The 23,738-nt window shown below is 42.7% G+C and overlaps 1 protein-coding gene across 3 annotated transcripts in view; it reads right to left on the minus strand.

The window, feature by feature from the left end:
* SLC26A5 (solute carrier family 26 member 5) overlaps positions 1 to 23,738 on the minus strand; it is a 70,070-nt gene that overhangs the window by 39,922 nt on the left and 6,410 nt on the right. For 2 of the 3 annotated variants that reach the window (XM_030216124.1, XM_030216123.1), the window contains exons 2-4: positions 12,074 to 12,278; positions 7,857 to 7,996; positions 4,100 to 4,210 (exon numbers count right to left, since the gene is read on the minus strand). In XM_030216124.1, the coding sequence (XP_030071984.1) occupies positions 4,100 to 4,210; positions 7,857 to 7,996; positions 12,074 to 12,228 (406 nt within the window). In that variant the 5' untranslated portion in view covers positions 12,229 to 12,278. Of the gene's footprint in view, positions 1 to 4,099; positions 4,211 to 7,856; positions 7,997 to 12,060; positions 12,279 to 23,738 lie in introns of those variants that run through there. The other variant, XM_030216126.1, reaches the window with a different exon arrangement.

Here is a 23,738-nt window from a genome sequence, read left to right on the forward strand (position 1 = left end):
CTGGATGGAGTGATTAGCTTTGCCTTTCATAATGTGACTCAGTTGGACGAGGCTCTTGAAGTTAGGGGGAGAGTTTTTTAGATCATTCGTTTTTCTCACGTAAACGTGAGTTTTTTACGTCTGGTCTGTTTTTCTCCTGTTCTTCTCCCACTAGGACCTGTGATAGTAATTGACTCCTTATAAGAGTGGGGTGGAGATTTATATTTGCAGATTGATATTTGCAGTAATTCCCCCAGTAGGAGATTTGAGGTTCCTTGGTAATTAAGAAAAGATAGGAATTTGGTTTTCAGGTTCCTTGCACAAGGCGAGACTCACACATATGATATTTTCAAACATTTTTGGATTTTAGTATTCTCACCAATCTACTACATTTCTTTGAAGGGGCGAACAAACATGTGGATAAAGGTGAGCCGGTTGATATTGTGTATCTGGATTTTCAAAAGACATTTGACAAAGTACCTCATGAAAGACTCCAGAGGAAATTGGAAAGTCATGTGATAAGAGGCGGTGTTCTATTGTGGATTAAAAACTGGTTAAAGGATAGAAAACAGAGTAGGGTCAAATGGTCAGTATTCTCAATGGAGAAGGGTAGATAGTGGGATTCCCTAGGGGTCTATGTTGGGACCGCTGCTTTTTAACATATTTATAAATGATCTAGATACGGGAATAACTAGTGAGGTAATTAAATTTGCCGATGACACAAAGTTATTCAAAGTTGTTAAATAGCAAGAGGATTGTGAAAAACTGCATGACGACCTTATGAGACTGGGAGACTGGCCATCCAAATGGCAGATCATGTTTAATGAGAGCAAGTGCAAAGTGATGCATTTGGGAAAGAGGAACCCGAATTATAGCTATGCGAAGCAAGGTTCTTCATTAGGAGTCACCGACCAGGAAAAGAATCTAGGAGTCATCGTTGACGATACTTTGAAACCCTCTGCACAGTGTGCTGCAGCAGCAAAGAAAGCAAAGAGAATGTTAGGTATTATTAGTAAAGGAATGGAAAGTAAAAACAAGGATGTTATAATGCCTTTGTATCGCTCTATGATGTGGCTGCACCTTGAATACTGTGTGCAATTCTGGTCACAGCATCTCAAAAAAGATATAGTGGAATTAGAAAAGGTACAGAGAAGGGCGACAAAAATGATAAAAGGGGATGCTTCCCTATGAGGAAAGGCTGAAATGACTTGGGCTCTTCAGCTTGGAGAAAAAACGGCTAAGGGGAGATATGATGGAAGTATATAAAATACTGAGTGGCGTGGAACGGGTAGACATTAATTACTTGTTTACTCTTTCCAAAAATACTAGGACTAGGGGCAATGAAGCTACAAAATAGTAAATTTGAAACAAATCAGAAAAAAATATTTCTTCACTCAACGTGTAATTAAACTCTGGCATTCGTTGCCAGAGAATGTGGTAAAAGCAGTTAGCTTAGCGGAGTTTAAAAAATGTTTGCATAGTTTCCTAAAAGAAAAGTCCTAAGCTATTATTAAAATGGACTTGGGAAAATCCACTGCTTATTTCTGGGATAAGCAGCATAAAATATATTGTACTGTTTTGGGATCTTGCCAGGTACTTGTGACCTGGATTGGCCACTGTTGGAAACAGGATACTGGGATTGATGGACCTTCGGTCTGTCCCAGATTGGCAACACTTATGTACTTATGTAAAGAAGGTAGTTCAAAGATCAGAAAGAGGGTAGTTCAAGGATCTGAAAAAGGTCTTCTCACTTGCGGTGTATTGTTCTTAGCAAATGTGGATATCATCAAGCTACATATGTGCAGCAAGAAATAAAAAACCAAAAGACTGAACTATGGAGCTCCAGGATTCAAGTCAAAGAATTTGAGAGCATGAGAAACATCCAAAGCATGTCCAAAACTCTCTCCAGTCATTCCTAGAACCAGCATGAGCAGGTTCCAATTGCGAAATGGCTACCAGGACCTCCCTTGGCAGTTTTGTGAGGCTGCTGCATGCATGAAGTCTTGGCAGCCACTGTGATAGAGCAGCAGCACAAGGCAGGAATGAGTGGGGTTCTTTCCTGCCCCCAAAGAGACCACTAGACCACCAGGGATTCCTAAGGGAGGCCCAAGGAAGGCCTAGGGGTGGCTTGGCAGGATGGGGAGGGTGGAGAGTGTGTGTGTGTGGGGGGAAGGGAGCCGCCACTGGGGGGATGGAGTGTTGAGTTGTAACTGGAGTCTCTTCCATTAGGGCTGCGGAGTCCATACACCAAACCTCCAACTCCTGGTAGCAGGAACGTACAGCATCAGCATCCCCCATGCAAATTTTGCTAGTTGTGGCCAGTATGTTTGCTTGTTTTTCCAAAAATCAAAATATCGTTGTCTGAATCACTCAGACATAAATAAGTCCAGTTCATTAACAGGCTTCAAAGTAGAAAATGACAAAGGGACAAAGTTTGTCCCCGTCCCCGTGGGCTCTGTCCCCATCCCCGCCCTTTGGGATCTGTCCCCACAAGCTCTGTCACCATCCCTGTCATTCTCTAGCTGAAACCCTAAAAAAAAAAAAAAAAAAAAAAAGAGGACGACAAAATGCTCCCTTCCCCCACCAAAAGGGCAAAAATGAGTTTCAGATCGATTAGGATTAGAAAGATTACAAACTGCATGCCTCGGAAGACAGGATGGAAAAATAAATCAGGACACTGATTCACAAGTAGAAAAGTGTCCACTGCACAAACATTTATGAACCCTCTCCAAGCTATCAGGTTTAGATAGAGCACCTCCAAGGATCCTTCTTACTGGATATAGAAACACATAGCAAACCTGTCACCTCTACGTGGAGGGAAGGGAATCAAGCAGCATAAATGTGTGTTGTGCATTGACCACAGGGTTACACCATCACCTTTCATTTTGGTTAATTTAAGAGGATGTAATCAAATAGTTTTTTAATTTTTTCTTACATTTTTACCCCGCGCTTTCCCACTCATAGCAGGTTCAATGCGGCTTACATATTATATACAGGTACTTATTTGTACCTGGGGCAATGGAGGGTTAAGTGACTTGCCCAGAGTCACAAGGAGCTGCCTGTGCCTGCAGTGGGAATCGAACCCAGTTCCCCAGGACCAAAGTCCACCACTCTAACCACTAGGCCACTCCTTCCAGACTGAGGATGGACTAATTTTTTAAAGTTTTGTTTTCATTTTAGGCCTATAGTAAAACTCTTCTGAAGAATATAAACTCTCTCCATTTCTGACCGGGGGGGTGGGGGGGGCTAGTTCACTGAACAAAAACGAGAAGCAGCTTTCAGGTACATCAAAGCCTGTGCCACAGCCCTGCCCCTTCCAAACATCATAGCAAATAAAAATAAGTTTGGCAAATAAAGGAGTTCTTGGTCAAGGTAATGAGTAGCCAAGCATTTCCTTATGTCGGCAATAAACTGAGATATGAACTGAGGCATGCCTTTTTATAACCTTGTAAAGCAATTTCTTGTCTTATCCTGGGCTTTAGCAGTAGCTGTTATTAAACTCCAGATCCTTTTACTTTCCTTGATTGTGCTTTCAGTCAGATCAAGTTTCTCTCAGAGTTGAAGAAGCTGATTTTCAAAGAGCTTACGTATCTAATTTGGGGAGTTGGGCAATGAAATTGGCCCCTTTAAATATGTGCACTTAACCCTGTTGGTTTTCAGACATCTAAATGGGGGTGTGAACTTCAGTGTTAGAGGCCTAACATGGACAGCAAAATCTAGGCGATATCAAAGTAATCTTAAAATCCTCAGCTTCTCCCTCCCTCCTCCTGCTTTTAAAACCTGAGTTGGGGGAAGTGGAAAGGAAAGACTGCCAGCTTCCACCACCTCATACTCCTTCCATCGCACTCAATTGAAGTATTATATTTAGGAAGTGTCCAGTGGGTCAATATTTGTACCTTCCCTCCCCCTCTGGTCTTCAAGATTTATTTACAAAAAAAAAATCTCCCACAGACCCTGTCCATCCACCCTCCTTCCATCAGATTAACATTCATGGACAATTAAGCTTCATCAGAGCTGGTCCTAGATTTCCCTGTGCTAATGCAGGAAATTATTTTTCACAGAAAACAAACCTGTCTTGGAAAATGTGAAAACATTGAAGGCTCAGAACTGCAGATTGTACCTATTGATATGTGTCTCGAGGTTCCAAAGAAGGTATAGAGGAACACAGGATAGAACGATGAATAGAGTCCAAACACTGGGGGCACAGCTGCCAATAGAGCATAAGCCAATCCTGGAAACAGAAGAAAGAGTGGTCAGTGAAAATTCAGCCCAACAAGAACAATCTAATCCCATGCGCAAGTGTTTCAACAACGTTTCTTTCTATTAATAAAGTTAATTGAACCTGCTGGTGTTCTTATATATGTTGACAAGCAGGGGTGGACAACCTTTATATACAGAGGGCCGCAAGAATGTCAGTACTATCTCTGGGGGGGGGGGGGGGGGGGGGGGCAAGATTACACAATTTCATTTCATTTCTTGTCAGAACCAGACATGTACAGAGCTCCGTAGGTCTTCTGTGATAAATAAATAAGTACAAATTTAATTATAAACGATGGAAACAAACTACTAGGGTGGCTATTCTGAAAATATTTGTGAAATACATAAGAATAACCATACAGGGTCAGAACAATGGTCTACCTAACCTAGTATCCTGCTTTCAGCAGTGGCCAATCTAGGTCACAAGTATCTGACAGAAACCCAATTAGTAGCAACATTCCGTGCTACCAATCCCGGGACAAGCAGTGGCTTCCCCCATGTATATCTCAATAACAGACGATGGACTTTTCCTCCAGGAACTTGTCCAAACCAAGATATGCTAACTGCCGTTACTACATCTACATCCTCCGGCAATGAATTCCAGAGCTTAACTATTCTTTGAGTGAAAAAAATATTTCCTCCTATTTGTTTTAAAAATATTCCCACGCAATTTCATTGAGTGTCCCCTGGTCTTTGTACTTTTTGAATGAGTGAAAAACCAATTCACCTCCACCCGCTCAGGATTTTGTAGTTTTTAATTCAGAATCCATGAAGCAGCAGCACTGCACTGATAGTTAGGGTGGAAAGGCCCAAATTTGAGGGGACAATGTAGGCCTATTCTGTCATGAAAACAAAGAGACTTTCCATGGAAACAGTTAAGCAGATAGAAGCTGTTAAATCCTGAACAGCTGAAGGACATGCAGCCACTCTCTTCTGTTAAAAAAAATTCCAAGCAGTAATCTACGAAATCACCATCTTTCCATTCTTCTACTTCTCTGTAACCGGTTTACAAGCGAATAGTGACATTGAAACAACAGGATTAGGAATTTTAGCAACTGCAAGGGTGGAACGAACCTCTAGTCCTATTCTCCCTAGTGGACCAGAATTTTTTGAAAGTTGTGAAACAGTTTGATGAACAGAAGAATTACTCCCCTGAATTTTTTTTTTTTCGTGTCAATAGCTTGCACTGTTCTGCAATAGTGCATATTTAGTGAGAAATACTGTTCACTTCTGAAGAATAGTGTGCCCTGTTGTAAAATAGTCTTCACTGTTGAGAACAGTGTGCACTACTGATGACGTTTAAACCTGAAAAATTTCTTTAAACAAAAGAGCAAACCCTTGAAAAGACACAGAAAATTAAACAATTCCCCCCCTCCCCCCCACTCACACAAACTTTTGTTTTTTGCCTGTATGTTTCAACTGTTTTGCTTTAATTTCATCAAATAAACACTTATGCTTGACGTGGCCGTGTTTCACTAAATTTCACCCCGAGGGAAGCGTGGTTTAAATTCTCCCCCTCTAGTTTTGCCTCTGACGAAGCCTATTAGGCAAAATTAAAGTTTTTCTATCTGCTCTCTGCACTGGTGGTTGGTCTGCTGTATGTACACTGCAGATCCCCTGTCTCTGTTTGTTCTCTACTCTTTTGCTTCCAGTTTAAACTAACTAAAGACCTTTCTATTCTATTTGGTCTGTCCTGAACCTTAACCGTGCTGACTGCTCACTTAAAAAAAAAAAAAAAGACATATAAATTTGTACTGTTTCATACCTCATGCTGTAAGACATCTTAGCCACAGGGATCTATAAAATCTGAAATAATTTGTTTGCCATCATATCTCACATTTCCATCACAATGATTTCCCAATACCAAGAACTTGTCAGGTCTTTCTTCCTTTCCAGTGCATTTCAACAAGTTACGTTTCCTGTCAAGTGGGAAACTCATTGGATAGAATGAGTTATCACCAAGGAAAACAGCACTGCAAATAAATTGTGTGAAAGAAACACGAGGAGCAATTTTCATTAAGCTGCCTAGTGAAGTACACAAACACTTTTGTACCCTCATACTTGCAGCTGATTTTCAGAGACAAACTAGCCTCATACCTGTGTACTCTATCCCACATTTGTGCATTTAGGGTTCTGGAGGACAAATGACATACATATAAACAAAAATTAAACTATATGTAGCTCCTTTCTCCCGACTCAAACACACTCCTGGGAAAGCCTACTTGTAAAGCGGCTAAATACTGCCACACTTTGAAAATGGGCAGCCATATTTAGCCAATCTGCCTGCCGCAATTTTCATCCCATGCCTGGGTGCCAAGAACCCTTGGAGAGCTTCCCTCATCTACTATAATAAAACTCACCCTCAACGTTCTGAGGACACTGACGTCAGTGAAGCCAAGCCCTGACTTCCTTCAAAAAGGTTTGAAGGTTCGTGGTGGTGAAGCCACCAAAATCGCTCCGGGCCCCACCCTCGAGGGCGGAGCAATGGCAGAACAACGAAGGGGTTGGCAGGGAGGGAGGCGGGGGGGGGGGGGAAATCGCTCCGGGCCCCACCCTCGCATCAAACATCATGACGTTGGGGGCGGAGCAATGGAAGAATAACGAAGGGGTTGGCCAGGGAGGGAGGGAGGGAGGGGTGTTGGCGACGAACACCTTGCTAGCGTCTGTTTCATTTGTTCTGAAATGGGCCTCTTTTACTAGTGATTTATAATTAGAGGGATATAAATGCACATGTAACTTAGACCTATTCCTTATTTCTCTCTACTGTATTGTAGGAAAGCATTGACATCATATCTATGTTATTCAAATGTTCTAATATGTGCTTATTACTTGTTCCATTGCTGGTATGCTGTCTTATATCTTTGTTATATGAATGTTCTTCCATGCTATCTATTATGGTATTGTACCAACATTTATCATATTTCTGTTACATGAAGTTTTACAGTGCTGTTAAATGTGTATATTTCTCAAATGGTTTCATGTTAGTCTTATTATTAGGTTTCAATTTGCTGTTTCCAAGTTTACCTCATTGATTGTATTTATGATTATATTTGGCCATTTTACTGTTGTTATGCTGTTACCAACATTGTAAGTTTTATGTCAAGCTGTACCCGAGTACACCACCTTGGATGACTCTTCATAAAAGTAGATAATAAATCCCAATAAATAATAGAATATTTAATCTATGTACCATACATACATCTGCATGCTGATTTCTGACTAGGCAAAGTAGGCAGCTGCCTGGAGCTGCTGACCTGAAAAAAAGTGTGTCCTCTCGCTCTGTGGCGTTTTCTCATAAGCACTGCTCAAACTGAGCACCTGCTACCTTAAAGGTGGAGGAGTACCCGATGCCAGCAGCTGTTAGAGTACTGTAAACCTGTTCCTGCATCTTTAAGGGAAGGATTCTGTCAGGGCGCTGCAGCTCAGACTGAGTGGTGCTTGTGAGAAAATGCCAGAGGGACAGAGTGCAGCATGCATTACAGAGAAACACCCCTTGCTGCTCTTGCATCCTATGGGTAAACCTACATGAGCAAAGGACATCACAATGCAGGGCTACGAAATACAAGTAAAATTTACTGGAAGAAGAAGAAAGAATATATATACAATGAAGGTCTACAAACCTTGAGGTAGCTGCATAACCCCAGTGCTTAATCCTGAAATAATGTCCCCAAGCATGTACTCCTTCACGGGGTAACGCGGCAGCCATTTTAGAATTGGCAAAAAACTGTACAGATGAGACTTGGCCTTTTTAGCAGAACAGCTAGATAAATTTAAAAAAAAAATGCCGGGTATGAATTCATATAATTATTAGCTTAGAAAAGTCAGAGCTTTCAGATTTATTCAGTACTTCAGTACAAAGCAAGGTACCAGGCAACATTTTAACTACTTCCTGGGTACCATCCCAATTTTATGTTAATAAATCCTGTCTATATGGAAAAGAAGCAGGTTTCTTAAACAGCACGAAAGCCTGGGAGTGGAGAGACAGTGGCAGTACAGTCTACTGTCATAATGTGCAATAATGCTGTAGTTCCACCATCTTATGATAGCAAGTACCAAGAGTCTGGGAAGCCTCTCTAGAACTAACCAGAGAGTGAGCTTTTTCAGTGACAGTGACCTGGGAGTGGAATGAGGGGGGCAATTTCTCTAAGTGGGTTAGTTTTGCGCATACTATGACAGGAACGAACCTCACTCCTAAGCCAGGGCACATGGATTATGATTTCAGTCTCTCAAATTTATTGCTAACGCTCACCGTAATACTTGCAATGTGCCAAAGAGAGCTTCTTTCTGGAATTGTAACATGTATAGACAACTTATCCAGGTGCACTTGGAAATCCATTTGATCAAGCCTGTGGCAGTCAAAATGATGGGAAATATTTAATCTTTCTCCCACATTTTGTTTTAGTCTCGGACTGCATTTCTTGGTACTTCAGGAATGAGTTATCTGAGGATCTTTGTAATTGTACTGACTTGTGGGAGTCACACTGGGAGCTAAAAACTTGGCTTTTTACACAGAGTTTTTGAGAGAAGGAAGGATGGTGATTTCTCTATTTTTATTTAGGTTTGTGTACAAGAGGGAGGGGAATGGTATTTATGTTAAGAATACGATGAGCTGCTCAATTTAATGTATTGTATGTCTGTGTGTGTGTCAGGGGCGTATCTGGACTCGGGCGGTAGGGGGGGCCAGAGCCAGAGGGAGGGGGCACATTTTAGCCCCCCCCCCCGGCGCCACCGATCCCCCCCCCCCCCGCCATTTCCGGACCCCCCCCTCGCCACCAATGACACCCTCCCCCGCTGCTGTCACTTACCTTTGCTGGCGGGGGACCCCAACCCCCCGCCAGCCGAGGTCCTCTCTTCCATGCAGGCTGCGCCGCTGCAAGTTTCAACGCTTCCTGTTCTTCTGAGTCTGACGTCCTGCACGTTGTACGTGCAGGACGTCAGACTCAGAAGAACAGGAAGCGTTGAAACTTGCATCCTGCACGGAAGAGAGGACTTCGGCTGGCGGGGGCTTGGGGTCCCCCGCCAGCAAAGATCGGCGACAGGTTGGTGGCGGGCGGGCGGGAGGGAGGGGGAGGTGGAGAAGGTCTGTGGTAGGGGGGTCCAGGGCGAAATCTGCGGGGGCCCAGGCCCCTGTGGCCCCACGCAGATACGCCCCTGGTGTGTGTGTGTGCGTTTTTCGCTTTGAGTCAGCAGAGTGTTCCCACTCTGACTGCTCATGGCCATATTAGACTGACTACCTGGGGATAAGCCCCAAGGTTTATCCTCCTGAGGTAATCTTAGGAGTCAGGTGAAGACCTCAGGGATTTAAACAAGAGAACACTGATTTTTAAAAATTGCTTCTAACAAATAAATAAATCATTAATGACTGAGTAGGGTACCTAGTTATCAGCTTCTTTTTATACTTTTTTGGGAAATAAGAGAAACTTTTAGTTATGGCCACATCCCATTTTGAAAATACTCCTTCTCTATGCTTCAGCTGTTTGAACTAATAACTGTGCGGCCGATATTCAGACCGTGGGAGGCAGCCAAGCTAACTTTCCCGGTTGGCGGCAAGACTGGATATTCAATGCCGAGCCACTTCCGGTGACTGGCACTGAATACCCGGTGGCCTAATTTGGCCGGCAAACTTAGGGGTCCTTTTACTAAGGTATGCTGAAAAGTGGGCTGTGGTAGTGTAAACGCATGTATTGAACATGCACAGGTCCATTTTCAGCACACTTACAAAAAAGGCCTTTTTTTGGGGAACGAAAATGGACGTGCGGCAAAATGAAAATTGGCGCGCGTCCATTTTGGGCCTGAGACCTTACCACCACCCGTTCAATTAGCGATAAGGTCTCTCATGTTAACCGGGCAGTAATCGTCAGCGCGCGTACAATGCCGATTACTGCCTGGTTAGTGCTGTGTGCCAGAAAATAAAACATATTTTCAGAGTATGTAGTGGACACACATAAAAAATGAAATTACCACTTGGGCCACGCGGTAGCTGGGCAGTAGTTGCAAAATGGCACCTACGCAGCTTAGTAAAAGGACCCCTTAGCTAGCAATGTGCTGAATATTAGTGGACAGCTGCCTATATTGCATGATATAACCAGTTAGCCACTAAACACTGACTGGGAATAATCAGTGGGAGATAACCAGCTATCTTCCCACTGAATATTCGCAGATAGCCGGTTAAGCGCTATTTATCTGGCCAGGAGCCATTCCTGGCCAGTTAAATACTGTTGAATACTGGGGAGTATCTGATGCAAGTGCAATAAACAAACTAAAACCAAAGAAACCTCAGCCAATATAGTAATCCCTGATTCACTTTCAAATTGTCCATGCTGGGACAAAGATCTCATGCTGTATACTTTTTATTTGCATGCTTTGCACCGATTCGCAAAGCAAAAAAATCTGCACAACTTTACACACTGTTTACAGTGCTAAGCATGTACCGTCACTTCCACCCGCTTCTTCTGCAGGTAAAATTTCACTTGAAAGTACGCATGCAGATTTGGAAATTCAACCTGTACACACACTTTTTGCTCCCCCCAGAATACCACAGCTAAAAAAAGTCTGTAAGCTACTTTTATTTATTTGTTAGGATTTATTTTTCACCTTTTAGCTACATGGGGGGTTGGTGAAATTTTCAGTCAGCTGGTTTATAATTACAGGAATAGCGAATTGGAAGACGCATACAAACTAGTTAGGCAAATCTCTGCTCGGCAATGAATTATTACTCCGAACAAGAACTGAAAATCTAGCTTTTAACACCCCCTGATTTATCCACAAATTGTGTCCTAGAACAGTTGACTTTATGAGGGAACAAAATCAATCAGAAAAGAAAAAGCGCAGGGGATGACTGCCTGCCTTTCGACATAACTACCTGGCCATGGAGGTGACTCTTCAAAGCAAACAGTTCAGGAAAGCAAGTCTGTATGTTTTGTTGAGTGAATAAACAATTTGGCACCAGCATGAGCCTTGTACTGTACCTGGGTACATAACAAGAGAGGGCGGCAAAGGCCCTTAATGTTCAGGATTATCTGGATAAATCAGCTTGGACAAATCATTTTGCTTGCTCTAATTATTTCGTTTGAAATCCTGCTGCCTGCTTTTTGTAGATTTACTCTGCATCCTTTGCATCTGCAGAGTATGTGGGGTAAGAGTTGGCCAGATGATTTTTAAAGGGAAATCTACAAGAGCTTTTCCACTTAAAATGACCTTGCAGCCAGCTGCTCCACAAACTTAAGGCTGCCTCAAGACCTATTTCTTTTGGCTTTGGATGACTTGGTCTTGACAACTCCTGGGGTTCTGTCACTGTTAAGTATTTCTTTTGTTCTCTTCTTAAACTTACTGTTACTGTAAACCATTTTGTTGCTATTAAGAATGGCAATATAGCAAGATTTGTAATAAACCAACCTGTAAATCAGACCTGTTTGAGGCCCCTTGGTTTCAGCCAAATTAAGGGTACAATCGGACCACGTGAGTGCCTGTATTTTTCCTAAAATGTTTAGTTAAAAAAAAAAAAAGAATTTACAGTCTGCCATGTGTCTAGGTTTGGACTAAAGAAATGATGTAAAGCAGAAAATGTTCAGTAGGTAGAGAAATATCGGACCACTGAGAGCTCAATGATCAGCATAACTGCCCAGTGGAATTGGATTTTAGGAAGTCCTAAATTAATATTCATGACACATTTGGCATCATTACATCCAAAAACCAAGATGACTTGTATATGTTGGTCACCCTTTTGGGGGCCAGAAGGAAGGTGCTGAGAATCCCTCTAGCAAAAGTCATATAGTCTATTTCTATACCATGATGGGAAATGGGAACCAAAGCCAAACATCTTACCCGTGGAACGTACCGAAAATAATGCGCAAGCTTCTGGATGAGAGGCTGGGACTTCTTTTCTTTCACATGCAGACTTTCTTCCAAAGATTCGTGGTTAAACACAGGTCGTTCCACACAGTATTTTAGTGTTTGTGTTGAGCAGTCTTCATGTTCTGAAACATCTTCCATTGCAAGTTTCTGTTACATATGAACAGCAAAAGAAAACCATGTACTGGTCCCTAAAAAAAAAAAAAAAAAAGGCACCTTGTTCAATACACAGCCTCATGCCTTAGCACAAGGGGTAGGCAATTCCACTCCTCGAGAGCCTCAGGCGGGTCAGGTTTTCAGAACATCCACAATGAATATGCAGGAGATAGATTTGCATGTACTGCCTCCTTGGTATGCAAATCTATCTCATACATATTCATTTGGATGTCCTGAAAACCTGACCTGCGTGGGGCTCTCGAGGACTGGAATTGCCTACCCCTGCCTTAGCATCACTGATAAATTTATTGCAAGTGCACTTTTTGCATAGTTTACAGGGGAGAGGCAGCACCTGGTTAAATGCTCCAGGTACTAGTGCTGAACTCAAACCCACTCACTACTACTATCTCCCCCCCCCCTCCCCCCAACTAAGCAGGTAAACTACACCTATGACTTTTTTGTGATTTTAGCTTCTACTTCTATGGCAAGACCACCACTTACTATCTTTTTTTTTTTTTCCCTAAGTGCATCTCTCTTAGCCCCCTCCCTTCCTGGACAATTACATCTACCTAACGAATCCGTTCTCCTATTGATGTTTGTTTTCCAAGGAAACACCTTAAGATGTTTCTGCCTGATGCCCAGCAATTTCTGACCTGTGCTTGAGGTGAGTGTGAAATATACCCGTCTCTTATCATTTCAAGGTGATTGCAATATGAATGTATACGCATGATGTGCGAATGAACAATAGCCAGGGCTGCAGCCTTCAGAATTGGTACGTGTGCTCATGAGTTTTAAACTGTGCTATATTCGCCCCTTTTGGGGGCCTTTACCTTATGTCCAATTATATGCACATAATTGTCACCATGATTAACCATGACAATGTTGATAAAATGGGAATATCCCTTTTCAGTTGTTATGTGGAAGTAACAATATGCAAGCTAAATTACCAGAAAATGAGCTGCAATTCATTATGAATTAGTGCAGCAGGACGGAGCGATGTTGTTGAAGGACCACAGACAGGGGTGTGCTGGTAAATTTTTAACAACAGGCTCTTTCTCCGGACGTAGCCAGCTCTGCAGTTAGAAGGGCCAAGGGTGGCGGGGGAGCAACACTTGCCCCTCTCTCCTCTCTCCCTTCGTGTGGGCACACTAGGCGTACCTTTGCTGGCAGCCAATAAATGGACTGCCACCACTCCCAACGTCTTGCTCTGAGCAGCATGCTGAAACTTCTCACACATGCTGGAGAAGTCCCAGCCTGCTGCTCGAAGCTGGAAACAAGGAGTGGGGAGCAGCAGCAGTCTATTTACTTGGCTGGCAGGGCTCAGCATCCCCACCAGCAAAGTAAAAGAGAATTCAGCAGGGGGCCCAAGCCCACATTTTGGGAGCCAGTTGTTAAAGTAGCCATGGAGGGCCCTATTTTAACAACCGGCTCCCAAAATTCTTAATAACTTAACAACCGGCTCTTGCGAGCCTGTGAAAGCCTGCTCCAGCACACCACTGACCACAGATGAAAATGATGTTTATTCAGGAACCTCAAACAGATACATAAAACAGTAAAGCTCCTATAAGTTTCAGAAAGTGCAAAGAAATGTTATTGCATTTTACATTTAAAGCTGTAGTGACTGGACTATATTTGTAAGACAAGCCTATCTTTTTCCAAGCGTAGAAACACAGAAAACGATGGCAAATAAAGAACATGTGGCCTATCCAGTCTATTAATCTATACCAAATACTAAACTCTATAATCCCTTCCTCAACTTTAGAGATCCTCTGTGCTTGTCCTATGGTTTCTTGAATTCAGATACGGAAGGGGGGCCTGTTCAATGCATCCACCTCCCTTTCCATAAAGAAATATTTCCTTACATTACTCCAGAGTCTATCCCCTTTCATCCTCATCTTAGGCAGCAGCAAAGATGTGCAAATTGAAGCAATATTATTCACTGATCATGCTGGGTAATATTCTTAAATCAGAAAAGTAATACCAGTCATTGCAGGGTGGCTATGGGGCATCAAGGATGAATGAGTTGGCCTCATCTCTTTATTAGAGGTCTACAAAGTCCTGAGTGGTCTAGAATGGGTAAACGTAAATCAATTGTTCACTCTTTCATAAAGTACAAAGACTAGGGGACACGAAAGCTCTGGAACTCATTGTCAGAGGATGTGTTCAAAGCAGTTACCATATCTGGGTTTAAAAAAGGTTTGGACAAAATCCTGGAGGAAAGTCCAGAGTTTGCTACTGAGATAGACATGAGGAAGCCACTGCTTGTCCCAGGATTGGTAGCATGGAATCCTGCTGCTATTTGGGATTCTGTCAGGTACTTGTGACCTGGATTGGCCATTGTTGAAAGCACTGGTCTGACCCAATATGGCTACTCTTGTGGTTTTATGCGTCCTCTTCCACTGTTGTGTTTGCATGATTCTTTGCACACCTCTAAATATGTTGAAATGGGGGCCATATTTAAATGATCTCTGCTCCATAACGACAGATCTGAGGCTGCGAATTGTGCTGGCAAGACTGTGTCAACTAAGAAAAAGTCTCCCCCTGAACAAAACTGCCAGGTTTGGGGACAGGCCATGCTAATAGCTTCCAGGAAGGTATGCTAGGAGGAGAAGTGATTGAAAAGTACTACTAATGAATACAATTTCTCTTGCAACAACTTACGTGAATACAGTCAGGAGGACCCCATCATTAAAAGGGGCAACGTTAAAGCTGGCCATCTGGTCTTATAACCCAACAGCTTATACTATAACTCTGTGTAAATCACTTTTGCTATCATTAACCGGTGTGACAATTACCTGGATTAACATTAAGCATTCATTTTGCAACTAAAATAGCTTTTATGAAATGTTTGTGGCAATTTAATTGAAAGTGATTAAAGGAGTGAAGTTACCACTGCCAACTGAGTCACATGGGATAGCGAACCGCAGGACTTACTGGTATGAGAACGGCAATTATGAAAGGCAAAGCTAATCACTCCATCCAGGAGATTACTCGGAAATAAACTGAACAAAGAAAACCATTCTAAAAAGAAAAATCAGAAATTCTTCCAGGTCTGGATTAAGCCCAAAGCCATTTTAATCTTCAAGTAATTAACTCACTGCATTAATTACAAAAGTGCCAATCGTACGTAAGTCAGAAAGCTTGCAACACCTTTAGAGAGTACCTGAAGCAGTAAACAGCTCAATCTTTTTTAGCCTGAATCAGAACACGACGACCTCTCTCAACATCTGGGTAAGTTGTGGCCACAACAGTCCTCAAACCAAGGTTCTGGAATAGGTCTTATTCATTAACCCTTTAGTGTCCAATGTTCCCGTAATTGATGGGAACATTGGACACTAAAGGGTTATAACATGGTAAACATCAGCAAAGACCATCCAGCTCATCTAGTCTGCAGTTATTCTCTCCCCGCCAATAAGCTCCCTCCAGCACCCAACCTTTGCCATGCCTTAACATAGAATGTTGTAACAATCTAAACAGTCAGTAACATCCGACCACCTAGGTTCCCTGTGTAGCCTGCCAAACAATCGGACCATGTGAGTACCTGTGTTTTTCCTAAAACTTTTAGTTAAAAATAAGAATTTACAGCCTGCCATGTGGCCCCAACTACTACCTTGATCCTAATGTTTCAATATGATCTAAATAGCTAATATTACTAGGAAGCCTCCCAGGTACTCAAGTGCCTCTATTTCTGCTAAGCATTCTAGTTAATTACAGACCTTGTAGCCTGCTAACAGACCCAGTTGCTAGTCGATTCCAGAGGCGTAGCCAGAAGTCCATTTTTGGGGATTCCCAAAAGTGGACTGAGGGGGCCCGATAGTCTCTCCCCCTTCCCCCCACAGCTGCAACAAAATATTATCTTTGCTGGCAGGGATGCCAAGGCCCGCCAGCCGAAGACATCGCGCCAGTGCTGAACGAGCAGCACTTAATTCAGTAGGCATGCTTCAGCCACTAATGCTGGCTCTCCTGTCCGTGCTCAGTTCAGGTCTACCCCTGACTTCTCCAGACCCTCCTCAGCTTGCATTTTCACTTTCTTTTTTGTCCTCGGTTAGGCCAAGCAGACCTGGGAATTACTCTTTTAACTGAAGGTCTGGCCAGTCATAGGAAAAACAGCTCCCTGTTGCTCCTCAGAAGCTTTTAATCCCTTAATCCAAACCCAGGGAAAATTCTCCTTTTTCTCTCACTTGAATTATTTTTTCTCACTTTGATTATGAGGCAATGCTTTTTTAGTCCCCTCCAAAAGGCAGAGAGAGAGAGAGAGAGAGCGACTTTGGCCCCTACTACATTACATCACTTCATCACATTCACAATTTGGGAGCAGAAGCTCCAGAATTTTCCTCATTGTAAACACGGAGGGACAGTCTAGGGGACCTGTTTACTAAGCAGCGTTATAGATGTGTTAATGTTTTTAACGTGCGTTAACCATGTACGTGCCTACAATATCCCTATAGGCGTCTACATTGTTGGCGCACGCTCTAAAAACACTAACGCATCTTGGTAACAAAGCCCTAGGAGTCCTGCCACACTGTTTAGCCTTTTTTCATAAGAGGTGCACCGCCCCCTTTTCATTGTCAGCTTTCTTTGAACCTTTTCTAGTTCCTCTATATACTTTTTGAGACGGGGTGACCACAACTGATCACTTGAGGTGTGATCATACTAGGAACGTCCAAGACAGAGGCATAATGATATTTTCAGCTTTTTTTCTCCACTCCTTTCTGAACAATTCCTAGCATTTGATTTATAATTTTTACCAGTTGAAACACACTGGGATGAAATATTTCATCATGTTATCCACAATGACTCTTAGATTTCTTTCATAGGTGGTGACTCCTAACATGGAAACCAACACTGCGTACTTGCAGATTTGATTTAATTTATTTATAAGCATTTTAATATACATATTATTCAAACAAGAATACACCATTTATGAAATATCATAACAGAATAAAGAAAAAAGAAATTTAAACAAAACTTCCATCGACCACAAGTTAAAAAAGAAATGATCCAAGAATTAGGAAAAAAAATATCACATTATAAAAGCCAAGCTTTTAAACATTTCTATTAAACCAAAGACTGCGCCATGCCCTGTGGACTCACTCCAAACTGCTATACAGTGTTACATTCGGGTCTAAAGTTTCACAATAATACTCTCTTTACTTTTTAATAAAACACCCAACTGACTGGGTTCAAAAAATTGATATTGTTTAGTGTGGAGTAGAATCCTACACACACAAGGAAATTTCAAAAGAAAGTTTGCTCCCAGGGCTATTGCCCTAGGACGCAAAGCAAGAAATGACTTACGTCGCTTATGGGTTTCCCTAGACAAATCTGGGAAAACCCTTACTTTTGAGCCCAAAAATAAAGATTCAAGTGTCTTAGGGAAAGCCTGAGAACTGCATCTAACTCTAAAGCGAAGGTCACCAGCAAAGTAGTTCTTTGCGTGACCACCTCCAGAGAAGATTCCAGGAAAGCCATTAAGTTCATTGCACTTTGAGGGTTTAAATTTTCTGGGACTTGCCCAGTAATTTGAATATAGTTAGCCCTCGTAATTGGTGGCAACGAATTCTCAGGCATTCCCAGAATATCAACAAGATATTTCTTAACCATTTGTACAGAAGATAAAATAGGTGATTTTGGAAAGTTTATAATACGCAGGTTAAGTCTCTTGGATTGGTTTTCCAGATATCCCATGCGTCTAGAAGCAACGTTCCTTTCTTTAATTAATGCTTGTTCCACCAGTTCCATTTTTTCAACTTTTTGAGAGAGGGTTTTTATTTCAGTCGCATGAACCTCATTAGTTTGTAATTGTTTAAGTGCAGCATCAGCCAAAACTTTAATAGTTTCAGTATTCTTTGAAATAGCAGACTGCAAGGTTAGGAGAGTTGTGGAATTCAGATCCCAAAGTGACTCTAAGGTCACTACAGCAGGCTTTTCAAACTTCCTCTCATTAAATACCAGGGGAGATGCTTGAACAACTTGTTCCAGGGTACTCACAATTGCAGAAAGAGCTGCTTTCTGCTCTGGAACATTCAGTCGTTCAGGAGATGATCCTTCTGCCACCATCAAGTTCCCTCCCTGCTCGCTCCCGTCACCTCTTTGGGGGAACGCTGCAGGACTTGACTGGAAGCTCTCTTCCTGGTCGAGGGGGCGCTGCAGGAAAAACAGGGCTAAGGGAAGCCCCGTCGCCACTGTCGGTCAGTGCCAAAACGCTGACACCAGCTGCAGGAGTGGAAGTCATCCCGGCACCGGACGCTATTCCGAAGTGTTCAAGTGTCGGCTGGGAGAGCGGAGGTTTACCGCCAGGGTCAGAGGGAGTATCCCTGACTTTGCCTCGTCGCTTCCCCATCTCAGGACAGGTAAGGTAGCTCTCTCCAGGTCTGCTAGGGCACCACGTAGAACGCATCCGTTAGCGCTAAGTCAAACTGTCGCCATCTTGGATCATCGATTTGATTTAATTTAAAATGTCATTTACATCCCACTTCTATTCTATATGGGTTTCAGGTAAGTTACAAAAAACAAAACAAACATAATTTAAAAGAATGCCTTACTAACACAGAGATATCCTAACTAGACCTGCTTGTTTGTCTTTTAATTACTGTTCTGATTTGGAATTATGGTCATGAACAGCCATCATCCTCCTGTAAAAAGCCACACATATTTAGCTTTCTCCAAACAAAACTATAACTTGTTTTAAAACAAAGAGATTTAGAGAGCTAATTCTATTGTTGTGGCTGTTCTCCAGCTCATACTCATAAATCTACAAATATATGTTGTGTATAGTGATGTGAAAGATTTTCCCTTATTATTGCATATGTCACACTTAATGGTTTCTGATCTTTAAACAAAATGTAATATTAGATAAAGGGAACCTGAGTAGACACATAACACAATTTATAAATTATTACTGCATTTTAAGGAACAAAGTTATCCGACACCCATAGTACCCAGATGAAAAAGTAACTGTCTCCTTAGTTACTCAATCAGCCAACTGACCAAACTTAACTGATGATTAGATTCAGCTGATTGAAAACAGCCAGGCTTGATTTCAGCCAACTCTGTTGAATCTAAACTTCATTTTATATTGAACCTTACCATGAAAATGAAGTAGTCACAAAAAGTAGCACATATGAGTTATCTTGTTGGGCAGACTGGATGGACTGTGCAGGTCTTTTTCTGCCGTCATCTACTATGTTACTATGTTATGAAAACGCTATGCCAAGATCAAAGGAAATTCCAGAAAAGATGAGAAAATAAGTTGATGAAATATATTAGACTGGAAAAGGTTACAAAGCCTGAGACTCCACCAAACCACAGAGAGCCATTATCTCCAAAATGGAGAAGACTTGGAACAGTGGTGAATCTTCCCAAAAGTTACTGGTCTGCCAAATTTACTCCAAGTGTACAGCGACAACTCATCCATAAAGTCATGCCCAGGAGCTCAAAATTCAGCTGGGATGTACTGGCTTTTTCTCCAGCCTTAGCCAGGGAGAAAAGGGAGAAAGATCTCTTTGCTGAGGCCCTGTGCACAGTGGAGGAGTGGCCTAGTGGTTAGAGCACCGGTCTTGCAATCCAAAGGTGGCCAATTCAAATCCCACTGCTGCTCCTTGTGATCTTGGGCAAGTCACTTAACCCTCCATTGCCTCGGGTACAAAATTAGATTGTGAGCCCTCCTGGGACAGAGAAATATCCAGAGTACCTGAATGTAACTCACCTTGAGCTACTACTGAAAAAGCTGTGAGCAAAAGCTAAATAAATAAATAAAATATACATTCCAGAAGACTCTGCAGGACTCTCTGGCCTCAGCTAAGGTCACTGTCCATGACTCCACAATAAGAAAGATGGGGCAAAAATGGGATTAATGGGAGAGTAGCAAGCCGGAAACCATTACTATCCAAGAGTAATATCAAAGCTTGTCTCACATTTTCAAAAACATGCTGGGATGATCCCCAAGCCTTTTGGGATAAATATTCTATGGAAAGACAAAAGTGAAACTCTCAAATTCCTTTTAAAGTACAACTTCCTGCCATGGAAAGAGTAACAAATCACTTTTCTGACATTAAAATTATGTCACCGATTGTCAAGAAGTCAAATGGTAAAAAACAAAAAGGGTACATATAAAAAAAACTGAGATTAAACCACCCATGCACAAAAAAAGCTGCTGTTTTATCACTACTCAAAATCTCAAGTATGGGTAACCAGTGACTCTCTTTTGCCAACATAGGTGACTCCACTGTGTGAGAAAGTCCCTGTGAAATCAGAGCTGCCATTGCAGCATGCTCACAAGAGACATTTAAAAGGGTAATTCCACTGGATATAAAGAATGAAAACATAAAACACAGGTATTTCCAACTGGACCCATGTGCATGCAAAATGAGAACTGTAGATTTAAAACAATATTTAAAAATATATCTAAATTAGGGCTGTACCAAACATTCGTATTTGATTTGGCCCAGAATACATTATTCGTATTTGGCCGAATAGTGATTTAAATTTGAATATGAATAATCCGGGGCCCTACTGTGCTAGATTCTACTAAAATAAACACTGGATCTCTGATTTTACATTGCTTCTTTTATTGTTTGTTATGTTAAAGCTCATCAATGGTATTCGTATTCAGCCGAATAATATTTTTCATTATTCATATTCGGCTGAACAGTAAAATATGCTATTCGGTACAGCTCTATAAATATAATATATAAAGCCTGTTCCCAAAAACTCAAAAACACAAGGGTGCCAATGGTCTTACAGCAAAGAACCAAATATATTTCTTCATTATCACCATTTTTTCAGAACGGTAACTAGCTCTCTTTCCTGATGTCAGTGAAGGGGAAAGGGGAAGGAAGGAGATTTTAAATACAACAATGAAAACAGTTAAGCAATAAAGCGTTATCATTTAGATAAAGATACAGGAATGTTATTTAGTCTTTCCACGCCATATTTTGCTAATTAATAACTTGGATAAGGAGGGGTTTATTGCTTTCATAAATCTCCAGCCCCAGTTTTAATAATTCTTTAAAAGAATAGAATGCACATACTTTGGACATATAATGGGGTTGAATTAGTACATGTATGACATATGTACTAATAATCAAACATATAAACGGCAGTAGAGACCTTCTCTACCCCGCCCCCACGTCAATACGTGATGACGGGGGGCAGAACACAGAGGGTCTGTACTGCGCATTGCTGAGGGAGGGACACCGCCGTCTAACGCTCCCCCCACCCGAGTCGCCGCCGCCACCCACCTTCTACCTGGTCGGGCCCTCGCTCCACTATTGAAACAGCGAGGGTCCGGGAACGCAGCACTGAGCTCTGCTGAGCTGCCGACATCGCCCTTCCTTCTTCTTCTCTGCCTCTGTCCCGCCCTCGACGACGTTACGTCACACGAGGGCGGGACAGGCAGAGAAGAAGAACGAAGGCCGACGTCGGCAGCTCAGCAGAGCTCAGTGCTGCGTTCCCGGACCCTCGCTGTTTCAATAGTGGAGCGAGGGCCCGGCCGGGTGGAAGGTGGGTGGTGACGGCTCGGTGGGGGGGGGCGCGAACTCGGAGGGGGAGGGGCAGCGGCGAACTCGGCGGTGGGGGCGGGCCTTTCAACCCCCCTTCCTATAATAGCCCATTTTTACGGGCTCAAAGTCTAGTTCCTTAAGAAACAATAATATTAAAAAGCAGAGCTCTTTACAATACCAGATGAATTAAAAAAAAAAAACAATACCAGATGAATTCACTATTCAAAAATAACATTTGGGCCATATGACCAGTTATCAATAAAATAACCTCTCATGCAGCCAGTCAGAGTCCAGCCAAACATTCTTTCAGGGATAGGCCTGCATTATGGGCGCACCTAAGTCTGAAAGGCTGTGGCATGTGATCACATTAAAATGGCCAAGAATGCTAAAATTAAAACCTGATGGTCCTTACAACTCCCTGCCACTGCCATATTCCAGACTCTGTCTCCCCTCTGACTGCAAGCATGACCTGTCCTGCAGCAGCCCCTCGCCTTCCTGCGTGCTGGCTGTAATTTAAAAATTGTTACCTCGGGGTCCGGCGTCAGCATTGAAGGCGAGCGGCGCTACAGACTGGCTTCCTATCTGTCTGAGCTCTGCCTCTGGTCCCGGAAACAGGAAATGAGGGCGGGACCAGAGGCAGAGCTCAGACAGATAGGAAGCCAGTCTGTAGCGCCGCTCGCCTTCAATGCTGACGCCGGACCCCGAGGTAACAATTTTTAAATTACAGCCAGCACGCAGGAAGGCGAGGGGCTGCCGCAGGACAAGTTGTGCTTGCAGTCGGAGGGGAGAGAGAGAGGGAGGGAGGTGCGGGGGCATGGATCTCGAAGCAGAGGGGGTGGGCCCTGCAACTCGAAGGGGAGGGGGGCCCCTGCAACTCGAAGGGGAGGGGGGCCCTGCAACTCGAAGGGGAGGGAAGTGAGGGCAGGGAGGGAGGGGGCATGGAACTCGGTGACGTACGGGGTGGGGGGCACTGACAGCGATTGCCTGTGGTTGGTCCCTTCTCCTTCTGACGTCGCGTTTCTTTCCCTGGCAACTGTACAGAGTTCCCTCGAAGGCGGCGCAGTGATCGGGAGTGCAACTACGAACCCTACAAACACTACACGGCTTCGCTGCCACAGAGTCAGCTTCAGAACGTTGGAGGTGCTAATTATTATATTAGATTGGAGATACTGTTTATAGGTTTGGACGGTTGATATTTTGTAGTATTTTTATATGGTATTCCAGAGACCACTCTGGTTTGATGGGGTCCTTCCTCCCATGTTTTGTTTTTCCTCTCTCCTTCAGGTGTCTGAAGGGGAGGGGAGTTGGGTTGCTTTTTGGGAGAGGGTGTGGAGGTAGGGCAATCCCACCAAATGTGACTATAGTAACCTATAATATGAACTTTCTGGTTGGAACGTAATAAATTGCTTTTGACTGTCTTAAAAGTACAGTTGCATATGGACCCAAAGTTGTTCCTGTTGCAGTGGGAGAATTCAGAACTAATGCTCTCACAACTTCAGATTCTCTTTACAATTGTTCGTAGGGAGCTTGCCCAGTGTTGGACATCTCAGAAAACGCCGCACCTAGCTTTAAGTGAATACTTGAGCATGCCTACTACTTGAGTGGACTTACAGCCATTAAACGTGGTTATTTGCCATCTTTTGAAAAACAATGAAAATTGTTTGTGGCTTGGTATGAAAGTGACTCTGGGGCTTAGCTCTCATTGGGCTGTTTTACTTCTTTATGTTTTGTCTTTCTTTCTGGGAGCCCAATTATTTTGTCTTTCATGCTGTGTTTTTTTTTTATATAACTATCAGGTTTTGATACATGACATGCTGAAGTTGGATGGTGCAGAATCACCTGCTGCATTAGTTGTATCTAGAGTCTTTTCTGTTTTGTGCTCAACTACTTAAGTTAAAAAAAAATTAACCCAGCTGAAGCTACTTACAAGAGTGTTCACTACAGAGAACATCCAGCTGTGAATATGGAGGCTGGGCATGCTATTTGCGGGAA

This window comes from Microcaecilia unicolor, chromosome 10 (assembly GCF_901765095.1).
Source record: "Microcaecilia unicolor chromosome 10, aMicUni1.1, whole genome shotgun sequence".
In the NCBI taxonomy this organism is placed as follows: domain Eukaryota; kingdom Metazoa; phylum Chordata; class Amphibia; order Gymnophiona; family Siphonopidae; genus Microcaecilia; species Microcaecilia unicolor.